The sequence below is a fragment of the Delphinapterus leucas genome, chromosome 1, assembly GCF_059928025.1.
Source record: "Delphinapterus leucas isolate spDelLeu-1000000601 "Yukka" chromosome 1, BTC_Dleu_Yukka2, whole genome shotgun sequence".
Lineage (NCBI taxonomy): Eukaryota > Metazoa > Chordata > Mammalia > Artiodactyla > Monodontidae > Delphinapterus > Delphinapterus leucas.
The window spans coordinates 108,616,434-108,641,671 of record NC_143129.1 but is presented as its reverse complement, the minus strand read 5'-3'; the positions used below and the strand labels follow the sequence as shown (position 1 = coordinate 108,641,671).

At 37.4% G+C, this 25,238-nt stretch overlaps 1 protein-coding gene and 1 pseudogene across 7 annotated transcripts in view; both read left to right on the top strand.

Annotated features, from left to right (window-relative positions):
* The window catches only part of CCDC18 (coiled-coil domain containing 18), a 165,163-nt gene that overhangs the window by 77,006 nt on the left and 62,919 nt on the right, over window positions 1-25,238 (top strand). For 6 of the 7 annotated variants that reach the window (XM_089919455.1, XM_089919450.1, XM_089919460.1 and 3 more), the window contains 6 exons: window positions 283-382; window positions 4,595-4,711; window positions 5,934-6,077; window positions 15,466-15,669; window positions 18,787-18,924; window positions 22,689-22,889. In XM_089919455.1, coding sequence (XP_089775581.1) covers window positions 283-382; window positions 4,595-4,711; window positions 5,934-6,077; window positions 15,466-15,669; window positions 18,787-18,924; window positions 22,689-22,889 — 904 coding nt within the window. The remainder of the gene's footprint in view (window positions 1-282; window positions 383-4,594; window positions 4,712-5,933; window positions 6,078-15,465; window positions 15,670-18,786; window positions 18,925-22,688; window positions 22,890-25,238) is intronic. The other variant, XM_089919464.1, reaches the window with a different exon arrangement.
* On the top strand, window positions 18,935-22,680 carry LOC111164008 (archaemetzincin-2 pseudogene; annotated as a pseudogene).

The following is a 25,238-nucleotide window of genomic DNA, read 5'->3' as shown; positions in this document are numbered from 1 at the left end:
CTTATTCCCTGGTAGTGCTTTTAACATTTAGCTTAAATTGTCTCCAATAGTAGAATCTGAGTTAACTTTTGCCTTTTTAGAACACTCTGTTAAAGTAGTTGCATTGATATCAGTCATTTTCTTTATACATTATTCCTTTAATGTGAGCTCTCAATCTGAAATAGTTGAATATATCCTATCACTTTTAACTTACAGGAAAGGTAACCCACTTGATTTAATTTTTTTGAAACTATAATATTCCTATTTATTTGCTTAGATCTTTTTCACTTTGATAAATTGCAGGGAATGCAAGATGGAGATTGAAGACAAAAAGCAAGAACTCCTTGAAATGGATCAGGCACTTAAGGAGAGAAATTGGGAGCTAAAGCAAAGAGCAGCTCAAGTTGGTTTTCTTAACTATATATATATATATATATATTTTTTTAAACTATATTTTAATGAAATTTTCTGTTAAAATACAATCGCACAAGGTTTCAGAGGTCCCCTCTTTTTGGCAAAATAGACATTTTTATAAATTTTTTTTAAAAAATTCATTTATTTTGGTGTGTTAGGTCTTTGTTGCTATGAGTGGGCTTTCTCTACTCTTCATTGCTGTGTGTGCGCTTCTCATTGAGGTGGCTTCTCGTTGCAGAGCACGGGCTCTAGGCATGTGGGCTTCAGTTGTGGTGCATGGGCTCAGTAGTTGTGGCTCGTGGGCTCTAGAGCGCAGGCTCAGTAGTTGTGGCTCGTGGGCTTAGTTGCTGCGCAGCATGTGGGATCTTCCCGGACCAGGGCTCGAACCCGTGTCCCCTGCATTGGTAGGCAGATTCTTAACCACTGTGCCACCAGGGAAGTCCCTTTATAGGTATTTCTTTTTTCTGTGCACATAAATATTTTTAAAATTAGAAATATGTCGTCTCTCTTTATCTTGCTATTTTTATAGCAGGTGGATTTTCTGGAACGAAGTTTAGCTTAGTATCTGAACCTTTTGATCTCTTTTAATACTGTATATCAGAAGAAAATGGGATTAAAGGAGTTACTTGCTCAGCTAGTATTTATTGGAGGAAGAAAAATATTCAGAAGACATTATTTAGCAACATCTTTTTTAAAAGACTTTATTTTTTAGAGCAGTTTTAGGTTCACAGCAAAATTGAGCAGCAGGTAGAGAGATTTCCTGTAAACGCCCCACCCCCACAGATGCACAGCCTTCCCCATTATCAACATTCCCTGCCAGAATGGTACATTTGTTAAAGCTGATGAACCTATTGATACATTGACACTTCATAATCACCCAAAGTCCATAGTTTACAGTTTACTTTTGTGTTATACATTCTAGGAGTTTGGACAGCTATCCGTCATTATGGTATCATTCAGAATATTTTCACTGCCCTAAAAATCCTCTGTGCCCCACCTATTCATCCCTCTCCCTCTTATCCCAACCCTGGCAACCACTGATTTTTTGCTGTCTTTGTAGTTTTGCCTTTTCCAGAATGTCATACAGTTGGAATCATATTGTATTGTAGCCTTTTCAGATTGGCTTCTTTCACTTAGTAATATGCATTTAAGTTTCCTCCGTGTCTCTTCAAAGCTTATTTCTTTTTAGCATGGAATAGCATTCCATTGCCTGGATATATTATGGTTTATTTATCCATTCACCTATTGAAGGACATCTTGTATTGCCTTGGCTCCTTTGTCAAAGATCAGTCGACTATATCTACATGGGTTTGTTTCTGGTCTCTTCTGTTCCATTGATTTATTCACCTATTCTTTCATCAGTACCACACTGTCTTGATTACTGTACCTTTTTAGTAAGTCTTGAAGTTGAGTAATGTCAGTTTTCCAACTTTGTTCTCTTTCAAAATTGTGTTGGCTCTTCTGGGTTTTTTGCCTCTCCCTATAAACTTTAGAAGCAGTTTGTTGATATACACAAAATAACTTGCTGGGATTTTGATTGGCATTGCCTTGAATCTATACATCAAGTTGGGAAGAACTGACATCTTGACAATATTAAGTCTTCCTATCCATGAACGTGAACTCTCTCTCCATTTATATAATTCTTTGATTTCTTTCATTGGAGTTTTAGTTTTCCATATATAGATCTTGAATATGTTTAGATTTATAACTATTTCATTTTGGAGAATGCTAATATAAATGATAATTTTGTTTTTAACTTCAAATTTCTCTTGTTCATTGCTGGTACATGGGAAAGCAATTGATTTTCGTGTATTAACCTTGTATCCTGCAACCTGCTATAATCACTTATTAGTTCCAGGAATTCTTTTGTCAAATCCTTTGGATTTTCTACCTAAATCATCATGTCATCTGCAAACAAAGACAGTTTTATGTCTTTGTTCCCAACCTGTATACCTTTTATTTCCTTTTCTTGTCTTACTGCATTAGCTAGGACATCCTGTACAATGTTGAAAAGAAGTGGTACAATGGAATATCTTTGCCTTGTATCTGATCTTAATGGGAAAACTTTGAGTTTCTCATGTTAGCTGTTAGTTTTTTTTAGATATTCTTTATCAAGTTGAGGTAGTTACTCTCTATTCCTAGTTTACCAAGAGTTTTTATCATGAATAGATGTTGGATTTTGTCAAATTTTTTTTCTGCATCTATTAATATGATCATGTGATTTTCTTCTTTAGCCTATTGATATGATCAGTTACATTAATTAATTTTCAAATGTTGAAAAAGCCTTTCATACCTAGAAAAAATCCCGCTTGTTGTGGTATATAGTTCTTTTTATACATCGTTGGGTATGATTCAATAATATTTTATTGAGAATTTTTATATCTATGTCCATGAAAGATACTGGTCTGTAATTTTCTTTCTTTATAATGTCTCTGTCTGGTTTTGGTATCAGGGTAATGCTGGCCTCAGAGAATGAGTTAGTATTTCCTCTGCTTCTATCTACTAAGTGAGAGTGTAGAGAATTAGTATAATTTCTTCCTTAAATGTCTGGTAGAATTCAGCAATGAATCCATCTGAGTCTGGTGCTTTCTGTTTTGGAAAGTTATTAATCATTTATTGAATTTCTTTAATAGATATAGGCTTATTCAGATTGTCTCTTCTTGTGTGAGTTTTGGCAGATTGTGCCTTTCGAGTAACTCGTCTATTTCATCTAGTTTTATTAAATTCATGGGCAAAGGGTTGTTTTTAATATTTCTCTATTATCCTTTTAATGTCCTTGAGATTTGTAGTAATATCTCCTCTTTCATTTCTCATATTAGCAATTTATATCCTCTCTCTTTTTTTTTTTAAGTTAGTCTGGCTGGAGACTTATTTATATTATTGATCTTTTCAAAGAACCAGCTTTTGGCTTTGTTGATTTTCTCTATTGATTTCCCAATTTTAATTTCATTGAGTTCTGCTCTAATTTTTATTATTTTTTTTTCTGCTTAGTTTGGATTTAATTTGCTCTTCTTTTTCTAGTTACCCAAGGTGGAAGCTTAGATGACTGATTTTAGGCCTTCTTTTTTTTTTTTTTTCTTTTGCGGTATGCGGGCCTCTCACTGTTGTGGTCTCTCCCGTTGAGGAGCACAGGCTACAGACGCGCAGGCTCAGCAGCCATGGCTCACGGGCCCTGCCACTCCGTGGCATGTGGGATCTTCCCGGACCTGTGTCGCCTGCATTGGCAGGCGGACTCTCAACCACTGCACCACCAGGGAAGCCCCTTTCTTCTTTTCTAATATATGCATTCAATGCTTTAGATGTTCCTCCAAGCAGTGCTTTTGCTGCATCCCACAATTTTCATGTTGCATTGTTATTTAGCAGCTTTTTTTTTCTTAAATTTTATTGATTTTGGGGGGGCTGCATTTGGTCTTTATTGCTGTGCGTGGGCTTTCTCTAGTTGTGGCGAGCGGGAGCTACTCTTGGTTGCAGTGTGCGGGCTTCTTATTGCGGTTACTTCTCTTTGTTGTGGAGCACGGGCTCTAGGTGCGCGGGCTTCAGTACTTGCAGCATGTGGATTCAGTAGTTTTGGCACACGGGCTCTAGAGTGCAGGCTCAGTAGTTGTGGTGGACAGGCTTAGTTGCTCCGCGGCATGTGGGATCTTCCCGGACCAGGGATAGAACCCATGTCCCCTGTATTGGCAGGCGGATTCTTAACCACTGCACCACCAGGGAAGCCCTAGCAGCTTTTATCAAGCATAAAATGAAGTTTGAATCATTTTATTTGTCACTTATGTGAACATAATCATATATCAGGCTCAAGATCCAGTATTATTAAGCAATGATTATTTGTCTCATTCTTTTTTTTGTTGTTTTTTTTTTTGCGGTACGCGGGCCTCTCACTGTTGTGCCTTCTCTCGTTGCGGAGCACAGGCTCTGGACGTGCAGGCTCAGCAGCCATGGCCCATGGGCCCAGCCGCTCCGCGGCATGTGGGATCCTCCCAGACCGGGGCACGAACCCATGTCCCCTGCATTGGCAGGCGGACTGTCAACCACTGCACCACCAGGGAAGCCCCTATCTCATTCTTTTTAATAATTTATTTGAGATGCATTTATTCTTTAGTTATACCCACTATAAACAATTCTAAATCACATTGCAAGCACACAGTTTTCCATGTTAGAATAAAATTGAGTGACAGCTTAATGTTGCTTTTGTACTTAGGTTACATATTTGGATATGACTATTCGTGAGTACAGGGGAGAAATGGAACAGAAAATAATTAAATTAGAGGGTACTCTGGAGAAATCAGAATTGGAACTTAAAGAAAGCAACAAACAGGTAAATTATTAAAAATTACATGTCTTAAATTATTTTAAAAAAATAAATCCTTAACTGTAAGCATCTGTTATTCACATAATACAGCTTTTTAATAGAATACAAACAATAAACATACTGCATTGTTTTACTTTATTATTTATTTATTAATTTATTGTTTTTTCACTGTGCTGTGTAGCTTGTGGGATCTTAGTTCCCCAACCAGGGATTGAACCTGGACCCTTGGCAGTGACAGCATGGAGTCCTAACCACAGGATTGCCAGGGAATTCCCATTACTGCATAATTTTAATTATCTTGTACATCCTATGTTATATTCATTTTCTTCTCAATTTTTTCCCCAGCTTTATTGAGGTATAATTGACAAAAAATGGCATATATTTAAGATGTACAACATGATGTTTTAATATACACATACATTATGACATAATTACAGTAATCAAACTAATTAACATATCTACAATCTCATATAGTTACTTTTTTTTTTTTATGAGAACACTTATCAAGTATACAACATAGTATTACTAATTACAGTCATTCACTGTGCCATACATTGTATCTCCAGAATTTATTCATCCTGCCTAACTGAAACTTTGTACCCTTCCACCACATTTTTCCTTTTCTCTGACTCCCCGGCTTCTGGTGCTTACCCTTTTAATGTTATTTTGAATGTATTTTTTTTGTATGTCAACGTGTTCACATATTTATTATAATGTGTGCATATCTGAATATGTATAAAATATCTCTGGAAGGATTTGCAAGTAATTCTGTTAACTGTGGTTGCCTCTAAGGAAGGAACATAGTAAAGAAGGGGAGTTTGTTTTCACTAATTGTATTTTTTACTTCATGCAGATAATTACCTGTAAAATTATTTTGAAGGCCATGTAATGTGTGTTGTTTTAACGTACCTTTATTTTCCTTTCTTACACAAATGTGATTGAGACTGTCATCTCTTTTAGTATATTTTAGGTATACATATAAGCATTTTATTAGGCACAAGAATTCTGATACTTATGTCAAAGTTATGGTTGTTTTAAGAAAAACATATTTTTGGCTCTTTGTTCTAATAAACTCACTCTCTCCTAAAAAAAAAAAGAAAAAAAAAACATTTTAAAATTTTTGCTATTTTAGATATACATGTTTAAAACCTGACTTACTTGGATTGCAGTTATGACTGAAGAATTATTTTTCTTTAGTTACATTAACATTGCTCTGTTTAAAATTCAGATAGAAGGTTTGAATGAAAAATTGCAAAATGCCAAAGAACAACTTCGAGAAAAAGAGTTTATAACACTACAAAATGAACAGGAGATAAGTCAACTGAAAAAAGAAACTGAACGGACACAAGAAAAGATGAAAGAAATGGAAATTGTAAGCAAATTATTTTCCTCCTAAGGAACAAGGTTGATATAAATCGTTATGTTTTGTTTTTGTTTTTTTAGTGTTAAATATGCTTTATATTTATCTTTTATAAATTTATTTATTTATTTTTTGGCTGCATTGGGTCTTCGTTGTGGTGCGCGGGCTTCTCATTGTGGTGGCTTCTCTTTGTTGCAGAGCACAGTCTCTAGGCACACGGGCTGCAGTAGTTGTGACAAGCGGGCTCAGTAGTCGTGGCTCATGGGCTCTAGAGCACAGGCTCAGTAGTTGTGGTTCGCAGGCTCTAGAGCACAGGCTCAGTAGTTGTGGTGCATAGGTTTAGTTGCTCCATGGCATGTGGGATCTTCCCGGACCAGGGATCGAACCTGTGTCCCCTGCATTAGCAGGCGGATTCTTAACCACTGTGCCACCAGGGAAGTCCTTATGCTTCTTTTTTATTTTTTTCTACATCTTTATTAGAGTATAATTGCTTTACAATGGTGTGTTAGTTTCTGCTTTATAACAAAGTGAATCAGTTATACATATACATATGCTCCCATATCTCTTCCCTCTTGCATCTCCCTCCCTATCCCACCCCTCCAGGCGGTCACAAAGCACCGAGCTGATCTCCCTGTGCTATGCGGCTGCTTCCCACTAGCTATCTACCTTACGTTTGGTAGTGTATATATGTCCATGCCTCTCTCGCTTTGTCACAGCTTACCCTTCCCCTCCCCATATCCTCAAGTCCATTCTCTAGTAGGTCTGTGTCTTTATTCCTGTCTTACCCCTAGGTTCTTCATGACATTTTTTTTTCTTAAATTCCATATATATGTGTTAGCATACAGTATTTGTCTTTCTCTTTATAACTTACTTCACTCTGTATGACAGACTCTAGGTCTATCCACCTCATTACAAATAGCTCAATTTCATTTCTTTTTATGTGTGAGTAATATTCCATTGTATATATGTGCCACATCTTCTTTATCCATTCATCTGATGATGGACACTTAGGTTGTTTCCATCTCCTGGCTATTGTAAATAGAGCTGCAATGAACATTTTGGTACATGACTCTTTTTGAATGATGGTTTTCTCAGGGTATATGCCCAGTAGTGGGATTGCTGGGTCATATGGTAGTTCTATTTGCACTTTTTTAAGGAACCTCCATACTGTTCTCCATAGTGGCTGTATCAATTTACATTCCCACCAACAGTGCAAGAGGGTTCCCTTTTTTCCACACCTACTCCAGCATTTATTGTTTAAAGATTTTTTGATGATGGCCATTCTGAACCCGTGTGAGATGATATTTCATTGTAATTTTGATTTGCATTTCTCTAATGATTAATGATGTTGAGCATTCTTTCATGTGTTTGTTGGCAGTCTGTATATCTTCTTTGGAGAAATGTCTATTTAGGTCTTCTGCCCATTTTTGGATTGGGTTGTTTGGTTTTTTGTTATTGAGCTGCTTATAAATTTTGGAGGTTAATCATTTGTCAGTTGCTTCATTTGCAAATATTTTCTCCATTCTGAGGGTTGTCTTTTTGTCTTGTTTTTGGTTTCCTTTGCTGTGCAAAAGCTTTGAAGTTTCATTGGTCCCATTTGTTTATTTTTGTTTTTATTTCCATTTCTCTAGGAGGTGGGTCAAAAAGGATCTTGCTGTGATTTATGTCATAGAGTGTTCTGCCTATGTTTTCCTCTAAGAGTTTGATAGTTTCTGGCCTTACATTTAGGTCTTTAGTCCATTTTGAGCTTATTTTTGTGTATGGTGTTAGGGAGTGATCTAATCTCATACTTTTACATGTACCTGTCCAGTTTTCCCAGCACCACTTATTGAAGAGGCTGTCCTTTCTCCACTGTACATTCTTGCCTCCTTTATCAAAGATAAGGTGACCATATGTGCATGGGTTTATCTCTGGGCTTTCTGTCCTGTTCCATTGATCTATCTTTCTGTTTTTGTGCCAGTACCATACTGTCTTGATTACTGTAGCTTTGTAGTATAGTCTGAAGTTAGGGAGCCTAATTCTTCCAGCTCCGTTTTTCGTTCTCAAGATGGCTTTGGCTATTCAGGGTCTTTTGTGTTTCCATACAAATTGTGAAATTTTTTGTTCTAGTTCTGTGAAAAATGCCAGTGGTAGTTTGATAGGGATTGCATTGAATCTGTAGATTGCTTTGGGTAGTAGAGTCATTTTCACAATGTTGATTCTTCCAATCCAAGAACATGGTATATCTCTCCATCTATTTGTATCATCTTTAATTTCTTTCATCAGTGTCTTATAATTTTCTGCATACAGGTCTTTTGTCTCCTTAGGTAGGTTTATTCCTAGATATTTTATTCTTTTTGTTGCAATGGTAAACGGGAGTGTTTTCTTGATTTCACTTTCGTATTTTTCATCATTAGTGTATAAAAATGCCAGAGATTTCTGTGCATTAATTTTATATCCTGCTAATTTACCAAATTCATTGATTAGCTCTACTAGTTTTCCGGTAGCATCTTTAGGATTCTCTATGTATAGTATCATGTCATCTGCAAACAGTGGCAGCTTTACTTCTTTTCCGATTTGGATTCCTTTTATTTCCTTTTCTTCTCTGATTGCTGTGGCTAAAACTTCCAAAACTATGTTGAATAAGAGTGGTGAGAGTGGGCAACCTTGTCTTGTTCCTGATCTTCGTGGAAATGCTTTCAGTTTTTCACCATTGAGGACGATGTTGGCTGTGGGTTTGTCATATATGGCCTTTATTATGTTGAGGAAAGTTCCCTCTATGCCTACTTTCTGCAGGGTTTTTATCATAAATGGGTGTTGAATTTTGTCGAAAGCTTTCTCTGCATCTATTGAGATGATCATATGGTTTTTCTCCTTCAATTTGTTAATATGGTGTATCACATTGATTGATTTGCATATATTGAAGAATCCTTGCATTCCTGGAATAAACCCCACTCGATCATGGTGTATGATCCTTTTAATGTGCTGTTGGATTCTGTTTGCTAGTATTTTGTTGAGGATTTTTGATCTATGTTCATCAGTGATATTGGCCTGTAGTTTTCTTTCTTTGTGACATCCTTGTCTGGTTTTGGTATCAAGGTGATGGTGGCCTCATAGAATGAGTTTGGGAGTGTTCCTCCCTCTTCTATATTTTGGAAGAGTTTCAGAAGGATAGGTGTTAGCTCTTCTCTAAATGTTTGATAGAGTTCGCCTGTGAAGCCATCTGGTCCTGGGCTTTTGTTTGTTGGAAGATTTTTAATCACAGTTTCAATTTCAGTGCTTGTGATTGGTCTGTTCCTATTTTCTATTTCTTCCTGATTCAGTCTTGGCAGGGTGTGCATTTCTAAGAATTTGTCTGTTTCTTCCAGGTTGTCCATTTTATTGGCATAGAGTTGCTTGTAGTAATCTCTCGTGATCTTTTGTATTTCTACAGTGTCAGTTGTTACTTCTCCTTTTTCATTTCTAATTCTATTGATTTGAGTCTTCTCCCCTTTTTTCTTGTTGAGTCTGGCTAATGGTTTATCAATTTTGTTTATGTTCTCAAAGAACCAGCTTTTAGTTTTATTGATCTTTGCTCTCATTTCCTTAATTTCTTTTTCATTTATTTCTGATCTCATTTTTATGATTTCTTTCCTTCTGCTAACTTTGGGAATTTTTTTGTTCTTCTTTCTCTAATTGCTTTAGGTGCAAGGTTAGGTTGTTTATTTGAGATGTTTCCTGTTTCTTAAGGTAGGAGTGTATTGCTATAAACTTCCCTCTTAGAACTGCTTTTGCTGCATCCCATAGGTTGTGGGTCGTTGTGTCTCCATTGTCATTGGTTTCTAGGTATTTTTTTATTTCCTCTTTGATTTCTTCACTGATCACTTTGTTATTAAGTAGTGTATTGTTTAGTCTCCATGTGTTTGTATTTTTTACAGATCTTTTCCTGTAATTGATATCTAGTCTCATAGCGTTGTGGTCGGAAAAGATACTTGATACAATTTCAAATTTATTAAATTTACCAAGGCTTGATTTGTGACCCAAGATATGGTCTATCCTGGAGAATGTTCCATGAGCACCTCAGAAAAATGTGTATTCTGTTGTTTTTGGATGGAATGTCCTATAAATATCAATTAAGTCCATCTTGTTTAATGTATCATTTAAAGCTTGTGTTTCCTTATTTATTTTCATTTTGGATGATCTGTCCATTGTTGAAAGTGGGGTATTGAAGTCCCTTACTATGAATGTGTTACGGTCGATTTCCCCTTTTATGGCTGTTAGTATTTGCCTTATGTATTGAGGTGCTCCTATGTTGCATCCATAAATATTTACAATTGTTATATCTTCTTCTTGGATTGATCCCTTGATCGTTATGTGGTGTCCTTCTTTGTCTCTTTTAATAGTCTTTATTTTAAAGTCTATTTTGTCTGATATGAGAATTGCTACTCCAGGTTTCTTTTGGTTTCCATTTGCATGGAATATCTTTTTCCATCCCCTTACTTTCAGTCTGTATGTGTCTCTAGGTCTGAAGTGGGTCTCTTGTAGACAGCATGTATATGGGTCTTGTTTTTGTATCCATTCAGCCAATCTGTGTCTTTTGGTGGGAGTATTTAGTCCATTTACATTTAAGGTAATTATCGATATGTATGTTCCTATTCCCATTTTCTTAATTGTTTTGGGTTCATTATTGTAGGTCTTTTCCTTCTCTTGTGTTTCTTGCCTAGAGAAGTTCCTTTAGCATTTGTTGTAAAGCTGGTTTGGTGGTGCTGAACTCTCTCAGCTTTTGCTTGTCTGTAAAGGTTTTAATTTCTCCATCAAATCTGAATGAGATCCTTGCTGGGTAGAGTAATCTTGGTTGCAGATTTTTCTCCTTCATCGCTTTAAATGTGTCCTGCCAGTCCCTTCTGGCTTGCAGAGTTTCTGCTGAAAGATCAGCTGTTAACCTTATGGGGATTCCCTTATGTGTTATTTGTTGTTTTTCCCTTGTTGCTTTTAATATGTTTTCTTTGTATTTAATTTTTGACAGTTTGATTAATATGTGTCTTGGCATGTTTCTCCTTGGATTTATCCTGTATGGGACTCTCTGTGCTTCCTGGACTTGATTAACTATTTCCTTTCCCATATTAGGGAAGTTTTCAACTATAATCTCTTCAAATATTTTCTCAGTCCCTTTCTTTTTCTCTTCTTCTTCTGGGACCCCTATAATTCGAACGTTGGTGCGTTTAATGTTGTCCCAGAGGTCTCTGAGACTGTCCTCAGTTCTTTTCATTCTTTTTTCTTTATTCTGCTCTGCAGTAGTTATTTCCACTATTTTATCTTCCAGGTCACTTATCTGTTCTTCTGCCTCAGTTATTCTGCTATTGATCCCATCTAGAGTATTTTTCATTTCATTTATTGTGTTGTTCATCGTTGTTTGTTTCATCTTTAGTTCTTCTAGGTCCTTGTTAAATGTTTCTTGCATTTTGTCTATTCTATTTCCAAGATTTTGGATCATCTTTACTATCATTATTCTGAATTCTTTTTCAGGTAGACTGCCTATTTCCTCTTCATTTGTTAGGTCTGGTGGGTTTTTATCTTGCTCCTTCATCTGCTGTGTGTTTTTCTGTCTTCTCATTTTGCTTATCTTACTGAGTTTGGGGTCTCCTTTTTGCAGGCTGCTGGTTCGTAGTTCCCGTTTTTTTTGGTGTCTGTCCCCAGTGGCTAAGGTTGGTTCAATGGGTTGTGTAGGCTTCCTGGTGGAGGGGACTAGTGCCTGTGTTCTGGTGGATGAGGCTGGATCTTGTCTTTCTGGTGGGCAGGTCCACGTCTGGTGGTGTGTTTTGGGGTGTCTGTGGACTTATTATGATTTTAGGCAGCCTCTCTGCTAATGGGTGGGGTTGTGTTCTTGTCTTGCTAGTTGTTTGGTATAGGGTGTCCAGCACTGTAACTTGCTGGTTGTTGAGTGAAGCTGGGTGCTGGTGTTGAGATGGAGATCATTGGGAGATTTTCGCCGTTTGATATTATGTGGAGCTGGGAGGTCTCTTGTGGACCAGTGTCCTAAAGTTGGCTCTCCCACCTCAGAGGCACAGCACTGACTCCTGGCTGCAGCACCAAGAGCCTTTCATCCACATGGCTCAGAATAAAAGGGAGAAAAAGCAGAAAGAAAGAATTAGTAGAAGTAGAAAGAAAGAAGGAAAGAAAGAAAGGAGGGAGGAAGGAAGGAAGGAGGGAAGGAAGGAGAGAAAGAAAGAAGATAAAGTAAAATAAAGTAAGATAAAATATAATAAAGTTATTAAAATAAAAAATAATTATTAAAAAAAAAAGGACGGATAGAACCCTAGGACAAATGGTGGAAGCAAAGCTCTACAGACAGAATCTCACACAGAAGTATACACATACACACTCACAAAAAGAGGAAAAGGGGAAAAGATCATAAATCTTGCTCTCAAAGTCCATCTCCTCAATTTGGGATGATTCATTGTCTAAAGGAGGGAGGGAAGGAAAGAAAGAAAGAAGATAACATAAAATAAAATAAAGTTATTAAAATAAAAAATAATTATTAAGAAAAAAAATTAAAAAGAAAAAAAAAATGGACGGATAGAACCCTAGGACAAATGGTGGAAGCAAAGCTATACAGACAAAATCTCACACAGAAGCATACACATACACAGTCACAAAAAGAGGAAAGGGGGAAAAATCATAAATCTTGCTCTCAAAGTCCACCTCCTCAAAATGGGATGACTCGTTGTCTATTCATGTATTCACAGATGCAGCGTACATCAAGTTGATTGTGGTGGTTTAATCCGCTGTTTCTGAGGCTGCTGGGAGAGATTTCCCTTTCTCTTCTTTGTTCTCACAGCTCCCAGGGGCTCAGTTTTGGATTTGACCCCCGCTCTGCGTGTAGGTCTCAAGAGTGCGTCTGTTCTTCGCTCAGACAGGACGGGGTTAAAGGAGCCGCTGAGTCGGGGGCTCTGGCTCACTCAGGCCAGAGGGACGGAGGGGCACGGAGTGCGGGGCGGGCCTGCGGTGGCAGAGGCCGGCATGACGTTGCACCAGCCTGAGGCGTGCCGTGCGTTCTCCCGGAGAAGTTTTTTCTGGATCCCGGGACCCTGGCAGTGGCGGGCTGCACAGGCTCCCCGGAAGGGGGTGTGGATAGTGACCTGTGCTCGCACAGAGGCTTCTTGGTGGCGGCAGCAGCAGCCTTAGCGTCTCATGCAGGTCTCTGGGGTCCGCGCTTTTAGCCGTGGCTCGAGCCCGTCTCTGGAGCTCCTTTTAGCAGCGCTCTTAATCCCCTCTTATCGCGCACCAGGAAACAGAGAGGGAAGAAAAAGTCTCTTGCCTTCTCGGTAGGTCCAGACTTTTCCCCGGACTCCCTCCTGGCCAGCCGTGATGCACTAACCTCCTGCAGGCTGTATTCACGCCGCCAACCCCAGTCCTCTCCCTGCGCTCCGACCGAAACCCGAGCCTCAGCTCGCAGCCCCGCCCGCCCCAGCGGGTGAGCAGACTAGCCTCTCGGGCTGGTGAGTGCCGGTCGGCACCGATCCTCTGTGCGGGAATCTCGCCACTTTGCGCTCCGCCCCCCTGTTGCTGCGCTCTCCTCCGCGGCTCCGAAGCTTCCCCCTCCGCCACCGGCAGTCTCCGCCTGCGAAGGGGCTTCCTAGTGTGTGGAAACCTTTCCTCTTTCACAGCTCCCTCCCCCTGGTGCAGGTCCCGTCCCTATTCTTTTGTCTCTGTTTTTTCTTTTGCCCTGCCCAGGTACGTGGGGAGTTTCTTGCCTTTTGGGAGGGCTGAGGTCTTCTGCCAGCGTTCAGTAGGTGTTCTGTAGGAGTTGTTCCACGTGTAGATGTATTTCTGGTGTATCTGTGGGGAGGAAGGTGATCTCCGCGTCTTACTCTTCCGCCATCTTCCCCTCGTCTAAAATCTTTATATTTTAAACTGATTGGTTTTAGTATTTAGTATGCACAGAAACTGTGCCATAAGTATTTTTAGGCTAATTATTTGTGCCAGATACCTATTATTTTCCTTATTAATTACTTTATTCTGATGTTCTGATTATAGGTGAGGTTATCATCTTAATTGTCTTTATATTCCTTATAGGCATTCGCATAATATCTCTCACATAGTAAATCCATGATATATGCACACTTGATCAATAAATATATGTATGTTTTAATTGAGAACCTACTATGTGATAGAACTGAAGATCAGATATTAATAGGATGCACTCCTTTGTCCTTGAGGGACTCTATCCAGAGAATGAATTAACAGATAGTTGTATTTTATTGAGGCCAAGTACATTGAGTTGCCAGATAAAGTTTGATGGCTTCATATCATCAGTTTGCATGTGTGTTGACTACTGAACTCATTCCACCCACTTGCCTTTTTTTAAAAGTGAATTTGTTTCTAAGAGCTCTCATGGATGTAACTTTTTTTTGTTTTTAAATACTATACTCAACTTTAAAACTTAATATCAATATATAGCTCTTTATTGTGTTTGATTAATTGATTATCTGTCTCTTCCAGTTGAATATAAACTCCACAAGGGTAGCCACTTTGTCTCCTCTGTTCACTCCTTTATCCTCAACACCTAGAATAGTACATATCACATAGTAAGCATGAATAAATATTTGTTGGATTATATATCACTACATAAATTAAGCAGGGTCTCTGAGACCAAGTTTGGGCCCCAGTGAGAAAAACGAAAGGTTACTGGCTCAATCATTGCATATTCCTTAACAAGGGCTGGCTAAAAATATTTACATGAGATTTATACTGATATACAACACTGTTGGACCTTAGGCCCCCATTCTAGACATTAGGGTCCTAGTGATTTGTACTGGTTTCTTTCCTTCTTATCAGCCCTAAAGTCAAGCGTCATTATCTACCATCTAATCTACCTCACTGAGCCAATTTAGAACTAATTTACTTTTTACTGATTTTTTTTTTCTCTAAGAAATAATACTTTACTAGGGATTTAACTGAGGAATGTAAAAGGTTTTCAGAAGGAGTAGTAGTCCCAATAACAAATTTCCCTTTTGCAGAGAATAAGATCATCCTTAACCAAGCTGTGTGGGTTAATGGTAGGTTTTGATTATTCACGCCAGTATATTCTCCATCTTTGACATGGATAATCAAATATTAACGTCTTTCTTCTCTTTATATTATTATATATTCTGTGATGTTGCATCATAATGTTAAAGGATTATGCAGCTTGCATATTAAAGTCATGTAAAATATACCAGTGAGTCCCAGATTTATTACAGTACTTCTGTCATTTTTTTATCATTAAAAAAGAAAACATTTTCAAATGTTAGTTTCACAGTGGATGATATTCATTATATGTTAAATTATATAGAGGTTTAGTTGGGAGGGGTTAAGTCATTTATTAAAAGAGAAATCAGAGTAAGAATAGGTTATCTGTATCATTTTATTTTGAAACCTACAAATATCTTGTGCATTTCAGGTTATGAAAGAGCAGGAACAGTACATTGCAACTCAGTACAAGGAGGCCATAGATTTGGAGCAAGAATTGAGGCTATCTCGGGAGCAGATGCAGAACTCTCATACAGAATTGGTGGAGGCTCATCGTCAACAAGTCCAAGCACAGAGAGAAGTAGAAAGGCTGTCAAGTGAACTGGAGGAAATAAAGCAACTCTCTAAAGAGAAAGTAATCCCTATTCTAATTTTACCTTACTGAAAATACTAAAATTTTTAACCTTTACTTTTTCGACTATAGAATATAGTTCTTACAAAAGTTAATTGTGTTCCACAACAATGTGAATGTATTTAATGCCACCAAATTTTACACTTAAAAATGATTAAGGTGGTAAATTTTATGTTATGTGTATTTTACCCAAATTTAAAAAAAAACTTATATTTAGCACAGCATTGTAGTGTAACTTGGAAGTCTCTCAGAACTTTTAGTCAAACTAATTAGTTTTCAATAAAATGAGTTATAAAGCACTTTCAGACTTTCAAGTGAATTTGAGCTATCACTCAAACAAAAAAATCTAATAAATCTTTTTTAAAAGATTTATTCATTATTTATTTATTTAATATAATTTATTTTTGGCTGCATTGTGTCTTAGTTGCAGCACACGGGATCTTCATTGAGGCATGTGGGATCTTTCATTGCAGCACACAGGCTCTTCATTGCGGCGCGTGGGCTTCTCTCTAGTTGTGGCATGCAGGCTCCAGGGAGCGTGGGTTCGGTAGTTGTGGCGCTTGGGCTCCAGGGCGCATGGGTTCTGTAGCTTGCGGCACGCAGGCTCTAGTTGAGGCACGCGAGCTCAGTAATTGTGGCACACTGGCTTAGTTGCCCCGCAGCATGTGTGCTCTTAGTTCCCTGACAAGGAATCGCACCCGCGTCCCCTGCATTGTAAGGCGGATTCTTTACCACTGGACCACCAGGGAAGTCTCTAATAAATCTTTTTTAGTAAAAACTTTTTACATTTGTAGCCATTCATATATGAAAACTGACTATCTAAATTTATAACTGTTAGAAACCTGCAGTCCAGAACCCTTGGGGAGGAAAAGAGCTTTTAAATAGCAAGAGCACTAATATAGATTGTATTTCCCTAGTATTAGATAGAAAGTTAACAACTTGGCTTAAAAATATTTAGATTGATATATGTGAGTTAATTACTTAGACTTCGAGAAAAATGTATTTATTGGTATTCTAGAAAAGTTCTTGTGATTTTTCTGCTTTCTATTATGGTTACTAATTCAGTACGGGAATTGACTGAAAATGTTTTTACATTTAGCCTTGGTTAACCTAATGACATTTTTATTCACATTTCTGGGTGGTTAGACTAATAAAAAATATACAGGGAATTTTTACTAGAATGTCAGGCACATGGGAGTCTACTAGGAAAAGGGAGGCTATCTACTTTTATCTCATTTCTGTCCTTATCAATAGGATCTAAATGTAGTATAATTGATTTTATCTGATAAACTAAGCTCAGTTAATCAAATAAGTAAGTGAAAGTGGGGAATTATTAAAAATGACATTTTAGGCCTTCCCTGGTGGCGCAGTGGTTAAGAATCCGCCTGCCGATGCAGGGGACATGGGTTCGAGCCCTGGTCCTGGAAGATCCTACATGCTGCGGAGCAACTAAGTGCGTGCATCACAACTACTGAGCCTGCTCTCTAGAGCCTACAAGCCACAACTACTGAAGCCCATGTGCCACAACTACTGAAGCCCAGGCACCTAGAGCCAGTGCTCCACAACAAGAAAAGCCACCGCAATGAGAAACACGTGCACCGTAACCAAGAGTAGCCCATGCTTGACGCAACTAAAGACAGCCCACACGCAAAAACGAAGACCCAGGGCTTCCCTGGTGGCACAGTGGTTGAGAGTCTGCCTGCCGATGCAGGGGACACGGGTTCATGCCCCGGTCTGGGAAGATCCCACATGCCGCAGAGCGGCTGGGCCCATGAGCCATGGCCGCTGAGCCTGTGCATCTGCAGCCTGTGCTCCGCAACGGGAGAGGCCACAACAGTGAGAGGCCCGCGTACCGCATAAAAAAAAAAAAGAAAAAGAAAAAATGAAGACCCAATGCAGCCCCAATGCAGCCAAAGATAAATAAATAAATAAACATTTTAAAAAAAAATGACACTTTAGGGCTTCCCTGGTGGCACAGTGGTTAAGAATCCGCCTGCCAACGCAGGGGACACAGGTTCAAGCCCTGGTCCAGGAAGATCCCACATGCTGCAGAGCAACTAGGCCCGTGCGCCACAACTCCTGAGCCCCCGTGCCTCAACTACTGAAGCCCGCGTGACTAGAGCCCGTGCTTCGCAACAAGAGAAGCCACCACAGTGAGAAGCCCGCTCACCACAACGAAGAGTAGCCCCCGCTCGCCGCAACTAGAGAAAGCCCGCACAGCAACGAAGACCCAATCCAGCCAAAAATAATAAATAAACAAAATAAATACATTTATTTTAAAAAAATGACACTTTAAGTATTATATTTTAACCCAAAAACCTAAGTTTACATTCATACGTTAATCTTTTAATGTGGGACCAAATCTTGGGTTTTGGTGTATGGTAGGGTCACTTGATTAAAATTCCACCTAGTCTTTCTTGCATAAACCATACTCATATTCCATCATCTATAGTTTCCAATTTTAGTTTCTTAAAATGGAAAAAGAATTGAAAGACATTTGTGAATCAGAGGATAGCATCTCATATTTTTTATGGGATTTCACACAATATTTTACAACTATCCTGACTGGTTCTAATTGGGTAGCAAATGTTTGTGACTCACTTATTGAATTGTCTCAAAGCATATAACTTAGTTTTCATATAAAAACATTCATTTTACATGCATATTTCATCAATGTTCATAATGTATAATAAAATTACATAATTGTAGTCACAAACACAACTAGCATAAATAGGTCTAGATAAATACACAACTGACTGTGGATAAGCAAACAGCACATCTGGTGAGCAAAAATGCATACCCATACCTAAGAGCAGACTATTATCTGCCAAAGTTCAGTGTTCTGTGGTTATTAGTTTATTTTACAAAACGCATTGGTTAGTGAACTTCTATTATATTATAACAAACAATATACTGATACTTTCCCATTAGTACTCTCTTAAAGATATAGATTAAAATCTAGATTAATACATTTTTTAAAGTGTACATTTAATATGGTAACTGTGTTTGAGTATATAGTATTATAAAAGATTAAGATACTTCTATAAATGTGCTGAGTTGTTTAGCTATAATAACCAAATAAACAAGTAATGTAACCTTTACTTAATATGTCATTTTAAGGAAGCTCATGGAAAACATTTAGCTGAAGAGTTGGGGGCTTCTCAAGTACGTGAAGCTCAGTTAGAAGCAAGAATGCAAGCAGAAATCAAGAAATTGTCAGCAGAAGTAGAATCTGTCAAAGAAGCTTATCATCTAGAGGTAAATAAAAATTTAATTTGTTCTATTACCCCCTGCTAAAGTGTGTTGATCTATCTGAACAAAGTATAAGTCTAGCTCTTAAATGTTCATTATAGAGTAATACATGTGGTCTTCCATTTCTGGTATCCTAAACGTATAACTTTTGCTTCATATCCGGTGAACTAATATTCTGTGGGGTTAAGAGGTTGAATTCTTTAGCCAGGCATCCTGGTTCTAAATCTCAGCTCATTACTTGACACTTATGTAACCTTGGGCAACTAACTTAACATCTTTAACTAAAATGGATATAATAATGCTATCTATTTCATAAAACTGTGTTGAGGATTAAATGAATTAGTATAGTTAAAGTTCTTACACCAGAGCCTGGCACATCATTATCATTGTATCATTGGTTATAAAATAGCGCTTGCCAAAACTCACTGGAGGTATTTAATAACCAATATAAGCCGTTTCATGTGATGTAGATCTATTAATGTGTTGTAATTTTCAACATTTGCTCTGATAGTAAGTTAGAGAGGCAGTACAATACTTTTTATCTATCCATGTGTCCTGAGCCTTTATAGAAATGGGCAGTGTCACCCATTAGAATAGCATTTCTTGTCTTTTTAAAAACTATATTTGAAGATATCCAGAATTTATGTTTAAGATCTGAATAAATTACTTATGAAGTTCTAATAAAGCATTTTTCTGTATGGCAATGGTTGCAAATACATTTATATTAAACTCATTTCTAGGGAGTTTGGTAACATCTTTGTGAGGGATAAGTTGGGTTTGTGGTCACCATGTCTTGTTTAAATGCATTTAGAGTCATATCTCTTTGAAAACATTGTCTGCCAAACAAAACACATTTGCAAGCTGAATCCAGTCCTCAGGCCAAGAGATTACAACCTTTGGTCTCTAGAGACAAATGTGAATGCTGATGAGTTCAGCATAATTATTTGATATTAGCTGGTCAACTTAGTGAACATCAGTAGTAATTGGTCCATCTCAGGTATTTGCCAGGAACTACTCAGTATGCTTTTATTACATGGTCTGAATTTCTACTTTTATTTTAATCATCCAATTTTTTACTTTTAGTTTTATAAGCATCCTGAAATTATTTATAAGCAATAGTACATAAAATGAATTGTAAAAATTGGTTCTAGTATTGCTGTTTAATATCTGGTATTAATATTTTATATGCATCATATAAAAATACCTAATATGGACACTCGCACAGGGGCTGCAGCTGGTGTCTTGGAGGCCTGTCGGGGATGAAGGCACCCAGCACAATGCTTTTCCAGTCAGGCCCCAGACATGCTGGTCCTTTTGAGCCTCGTGGTGAAACAGCTGTTTAACCCATTCAGACAGAAAAATGAAAGCTCTACATAGGAACATGATGTGAATGGAAGAGACCTTTCATTATGCAAACAGTATGGAACTCTAAACAGACACTAAAAACAGCTCTCATCTTAAGAACCCAGCACTTGTGTCACAGTAAAAGTTAGGTGCTGGTGGAACAGCTTTTGATAAATGAAGACTTCCAGCCAGAGGGTGATACCTTTGGACCCATCTTGCATTCGTGATCAGATTGGATACCTCCCATCCTGAGGCTCCCCAAGACTTTTGAAAAGTTTTTCAGTGATCCTTACAGAAAGACACCCTCTCCAGAGAAATGCAGTATTTATATACAGTGCATTGGATCTCTAGGAAACACCAGAGTTATCAGTGAAGAATATATTAAATGACTCAAGGGCTACTGTGAAGCATTTTTCTGTGGCTTGACAGTAAAGCTCCTAGAACCAGTTCCTGTCTCTGCAAGGTGTTATTTTAGAGTCAGTGATAACATCCAAAACCTACAAATTCATGCAGGCATACCCTGAAGTTCTAAAAAATTAGAAACCTAAAGATGCCTTCTGTGTTGTGGGAATAACACTGATTGAGCATTACCCAAGAGATTCCCTGGAATTTTGCCTTTGGACAGGCCTCTTTAACAGATGGTATGGGGATATTCAGCCTTGTCAGGTATGGCGTTTTTTTATAGTTTATCTTATGAAGGCAAGGTAAAGAAGCTGCAGAGAACACCTTCAAACGACTATTCGATTTTTGATAACTATTACATTCCTGAAATGACTAGTGTTTTGCCACTTTGATCCTATAAGACTTTAACCCATGAGGTTGGACACAGATTTGGACTTTAACACTGCCAGTGGCTTGAACATCTAATGCAAAGTTCCAAAGATTTGGAAAAAGCTGACCAGTGCCCCCTAAACCTTTACCCTATCTGTTTACACAAGTTACAGCATGCTATTGGTTGTAGCACTATGGAAGGGTACAAAGCGCTGGTGAGGTGGATTGAAGATGAATCTGCTGACACACCTCCCTCCAAAACATAGTCATGAGGATAATGTGAATTTGCCAAAACCTGTAGAAGCCTTTAAGGAATGGAAAGAGTGGATAATAAAATGCCTTGCTATTTTCCAAAAATAAGGACCTTCAAATAGGAGTAATTAAAATAAATACAGGTTAAAAAATATATATATAGGTTTTTTTGTTGTTGTTCTTAACAAAGATTTTTTTAAAGTGTGTATGTTGGTTGAATATAAAAATGAGAGAATATGTCATTAAAGTAATAGGAAAGGAGATCAATAATTTTTAACTATAATTTTTAAAATACAGGTTTCAGAGTTGTCAGAAAAGTCATTTAATTGCAAAACTCCTGATTTTTTTTCAATGAAAATGAGATTTTTTTAAACTTTATTATGGAAAATTTTAAACATATTCAAAAGTAGAATAGTATAACTCTTCCTATATATTGTTCAACTTCAGTAATTATCAACTCATGGCCAATTTGATTTAATCTATAAGTATGTCGACCATCTCTTTTATCTAAAAGGAAATACTTTTGAGAATGAAAAAGGGTGCTATTAGTAACTACACCAGGATACCAGGCATAAAACCTAGACAGCTGTAGGCAAACTGGGAAGTATGGTGACCATATCTTTAACCTCACTCACTTCCCTTTCTTCCCTCCCCCACATTCCCCCACATATCACATATTGTTTTGAAGCAAATCCCAAACATGATTGTTTCATCAGTAAACATTTCTAAAAGATACGGACTATTTTAATAAATTTATTTATTTATTTTTATTTTTGGCTGCGTTGGGTCTTCATTGCAGTGTGCAGGCTTCTCATTGCGGTGGCTTCTCTTGTTGCAGAGCACAGGCTCTAGGCACGCGGGCTTCAGTAGTTGTGGCTCGCAGGCTCTAGAGTGCAGGTTCAGTAGTTGTGGTGCACGGGCTTAGTTGCTCTGAGACATGTGGGATCTTCCCGGACCAGGGTTCGAACCCGTGTCCCTGCATTGGCAGGTGGATTCTTAACCACTGCGCCATCAGGGAAGTCGGATGAGGGCTATTTTAAAATAACATAACCACAATGCTATTATTAACACCTAAAAATTGACTTTAATTCCTTAATATCATCATACATCCAGTCATTGTTCAGATTTCCTCAGTTATCACAAAAATGTCTTTATAGCTCATTTGTTCAAATCAGGATCCAAAAGCAGTCCATGGTATTTAGTTAACTGTTCTTAAGTAAATTTAAAACTATGGGTTCCTTCTCCCCTTTTTCCCTCTAGTATATTTGTTGAGAAATCATGTTTGTAACTACAAACAGAATTTACTTTCATTTAAGTGGAAATGGAAAGTATTAGAATGTTGTTGAAACCAACTTCACCCTGTTTTCTTTCTTCCTTTCCTTTTCAATTTTGGGGCTATGTAGATGATTTCACATCAGGAGAAGCATGCAAAATGGAAGATTACTGCTGATTCTCAAAAGACTTCTGTTCAGCAACTAAATGAACAGTTAGAGAAAACAAAACTAGAATTAGAAGAAGCTCAGGACACTATAAGCAATTTGCATCAGCAAGTCCAAAACAGGAATAAAGTAATTGAAGCTACAAACGAAGCATTACTTATTAAAGTAAGTAAACATATAAAATACATAAAGCAGAACTATAATGAAGTAAATTTATGACTTATTTTCCCATCCTTGTAGTTTGTAGAGGACTAAATAACCAAAAATTGACCTATTTGAATAGCATGCACTTTATTTAGAAGACACTGAATTTGGACATTATTAATCTGATATGTATCATATTACCACAGGAGAAATAATTTATGTTCAACCATGAACTTATAAAAAATTTTGTGTGTGTGAGAACATTCAAGTTCTAATCTTTCAGCAAATTTCAATTATACAACTAGTGTTACCAACTGTAGTCATCATGTTATATATTAGATCCCTCAGACTTTAGTCATCTTATACCTGAAAGGCTGTACCCTGTTAGCAACCTCTCCTATTTCCCCCACCACCCAGCCTCTGGCAACCACTTTCCTGCTCACTGTTTCTATGAGTTTGACTTTTTTTTTTTTTTAAGATTCCACACATAAGTGATATCATGCAGTATTTGTCTTTCTCTGTTTTATTTCACTTAGCATAATGCCCTCAAGGTCCATTCATGTTGTTCCAAAGGGCACATTGTATATTCCATTGTATGTATATTTACCACATCTTTTTTTTTTTTTAACATCTTTGTTAGAGTATAACTGCTTTACAATGGTGTGTTAGTTTCTGCTTTATAACAAAGTGAATCAGTTATACATATACATATGTCCCCATATCTCTTTCCTCTTGTGTCTCCCTCCCTCCCACCCTCCCTATCCCACCTCTCTAGGTGGTCACAAAACACCGAGCTGATCTCCCTGTGCTATGTGGCTGCTTCCCACTAGCTATCTATTTTACGTTTGGTAGTACCACATCTTCTTTATCCATTCATCCGTTGATGGGCACTTAGGTTTTTTCCTTATCTGAGCTATTGTGAATAATGCTGCAATGAACATAGGAGTACAGTTATCTCTGATAACCTGTTTTCATTCCCTTTGAATATATACCCAGAAGTGGTATTGCTGGATCGAATGATAGTTCTATTTTTAATTTTGGGGGAAAGCTCCATGCTGTTTTCCTTAATGGCTGTACCAGTTTACATGCCCACCAACAGTGCACAGGGGCTCCCTTTTTTCCACACCCTTGCCAACACTCATCTCTTTTTGATGTCTTTTTGATGATAGCCATTCTAACAGTATAAGGTGATATCTCATTTGATTTTGATATGCATTTCCCAGATGATTAGTGATATTGAGTACCTTTTCATGTACCTATTGGCTCTTTGTATATCTTCTTTGAAAAAAATGTATATTCATTTCCTCTGCCCATTTTTTAATTAGATTGTTTCTTTGCTTTTGAGTTGTATGAGTTCTTTATGTATTTTGGATATTAACTCCTTATCAGTAAATGATTTGCAAATATTTTTTCCCATTCTGTAGGTTGCCTTTTCATTTTATTGGTTTCCATTGCTGTGCAGAAGCTTTTTAGTTTATAGAGTCCCTCTTTTTTATTTTTGCTTTTGTTGCCTTTGCTTTTAGTGTCAAATCCAAAAAATCATCACCACGCCTGATATCAAGGTGCTTACCCCGTGTTTTTTCTTATAAGAGTTTTATGGTTTCAGGTCATAAATTTAAGTTTTGAATACAGTTTGAGTTGATTTCTGTGTATAGTGTAGGATCGGGGTCCAGTTTCATTTTTTTGCATCTGGCTCTCCAGTTTTGCCAGCACCATTCATTGAAGATACTGTTCTTTCCATTGTATTGTATATTCTTAGCTCCTCTGTCATAAATTAATTGGCTATACATGCATGGGTTTATTTCTGGGCCATCTATTCTGTTCCATTGATCTATGTGTCCATTTCTATGCTAATATGTACTATACTATAGCTTTGTAACATGGTTTGCAATCAGGAAGTGTGATGCTTCCAGCTTTGTTCTTCTTCAAGATTGCTTTGGCTATTTGGGGTCTTTTGTGGTTGCATACAAATTTTAGGATACCTTGTTCTATTTCTGTGAAAAATGCCATTGGAATTTTGATGGGGGTTGAATTGAATCTGTAGATCACTTAGGATAGTAAGGACATTTTCACAATATTAATTATTCCAGTTCATGAGCACAGAATATCTTTCCATTTATTTGTATCTTCTTCAGTTTCTTTCATCAGTGTCTTACAGTTTTCAGTGTACAGGTTTTTCATCTCCTTGGATAAATGTATTTCTAGGCATTTTATTCTTCTTGATGAAATTATAAATGGGATTATTTTACTAATTTCTCTTTCTGATAATTCATTATTAATATATAGAAGTACAACAGATTTTTATATACTGATTTTGTATACTGCTGTTTACTGAATTCATTTACTAGTTCTAACAGTTTTTTGATGGCA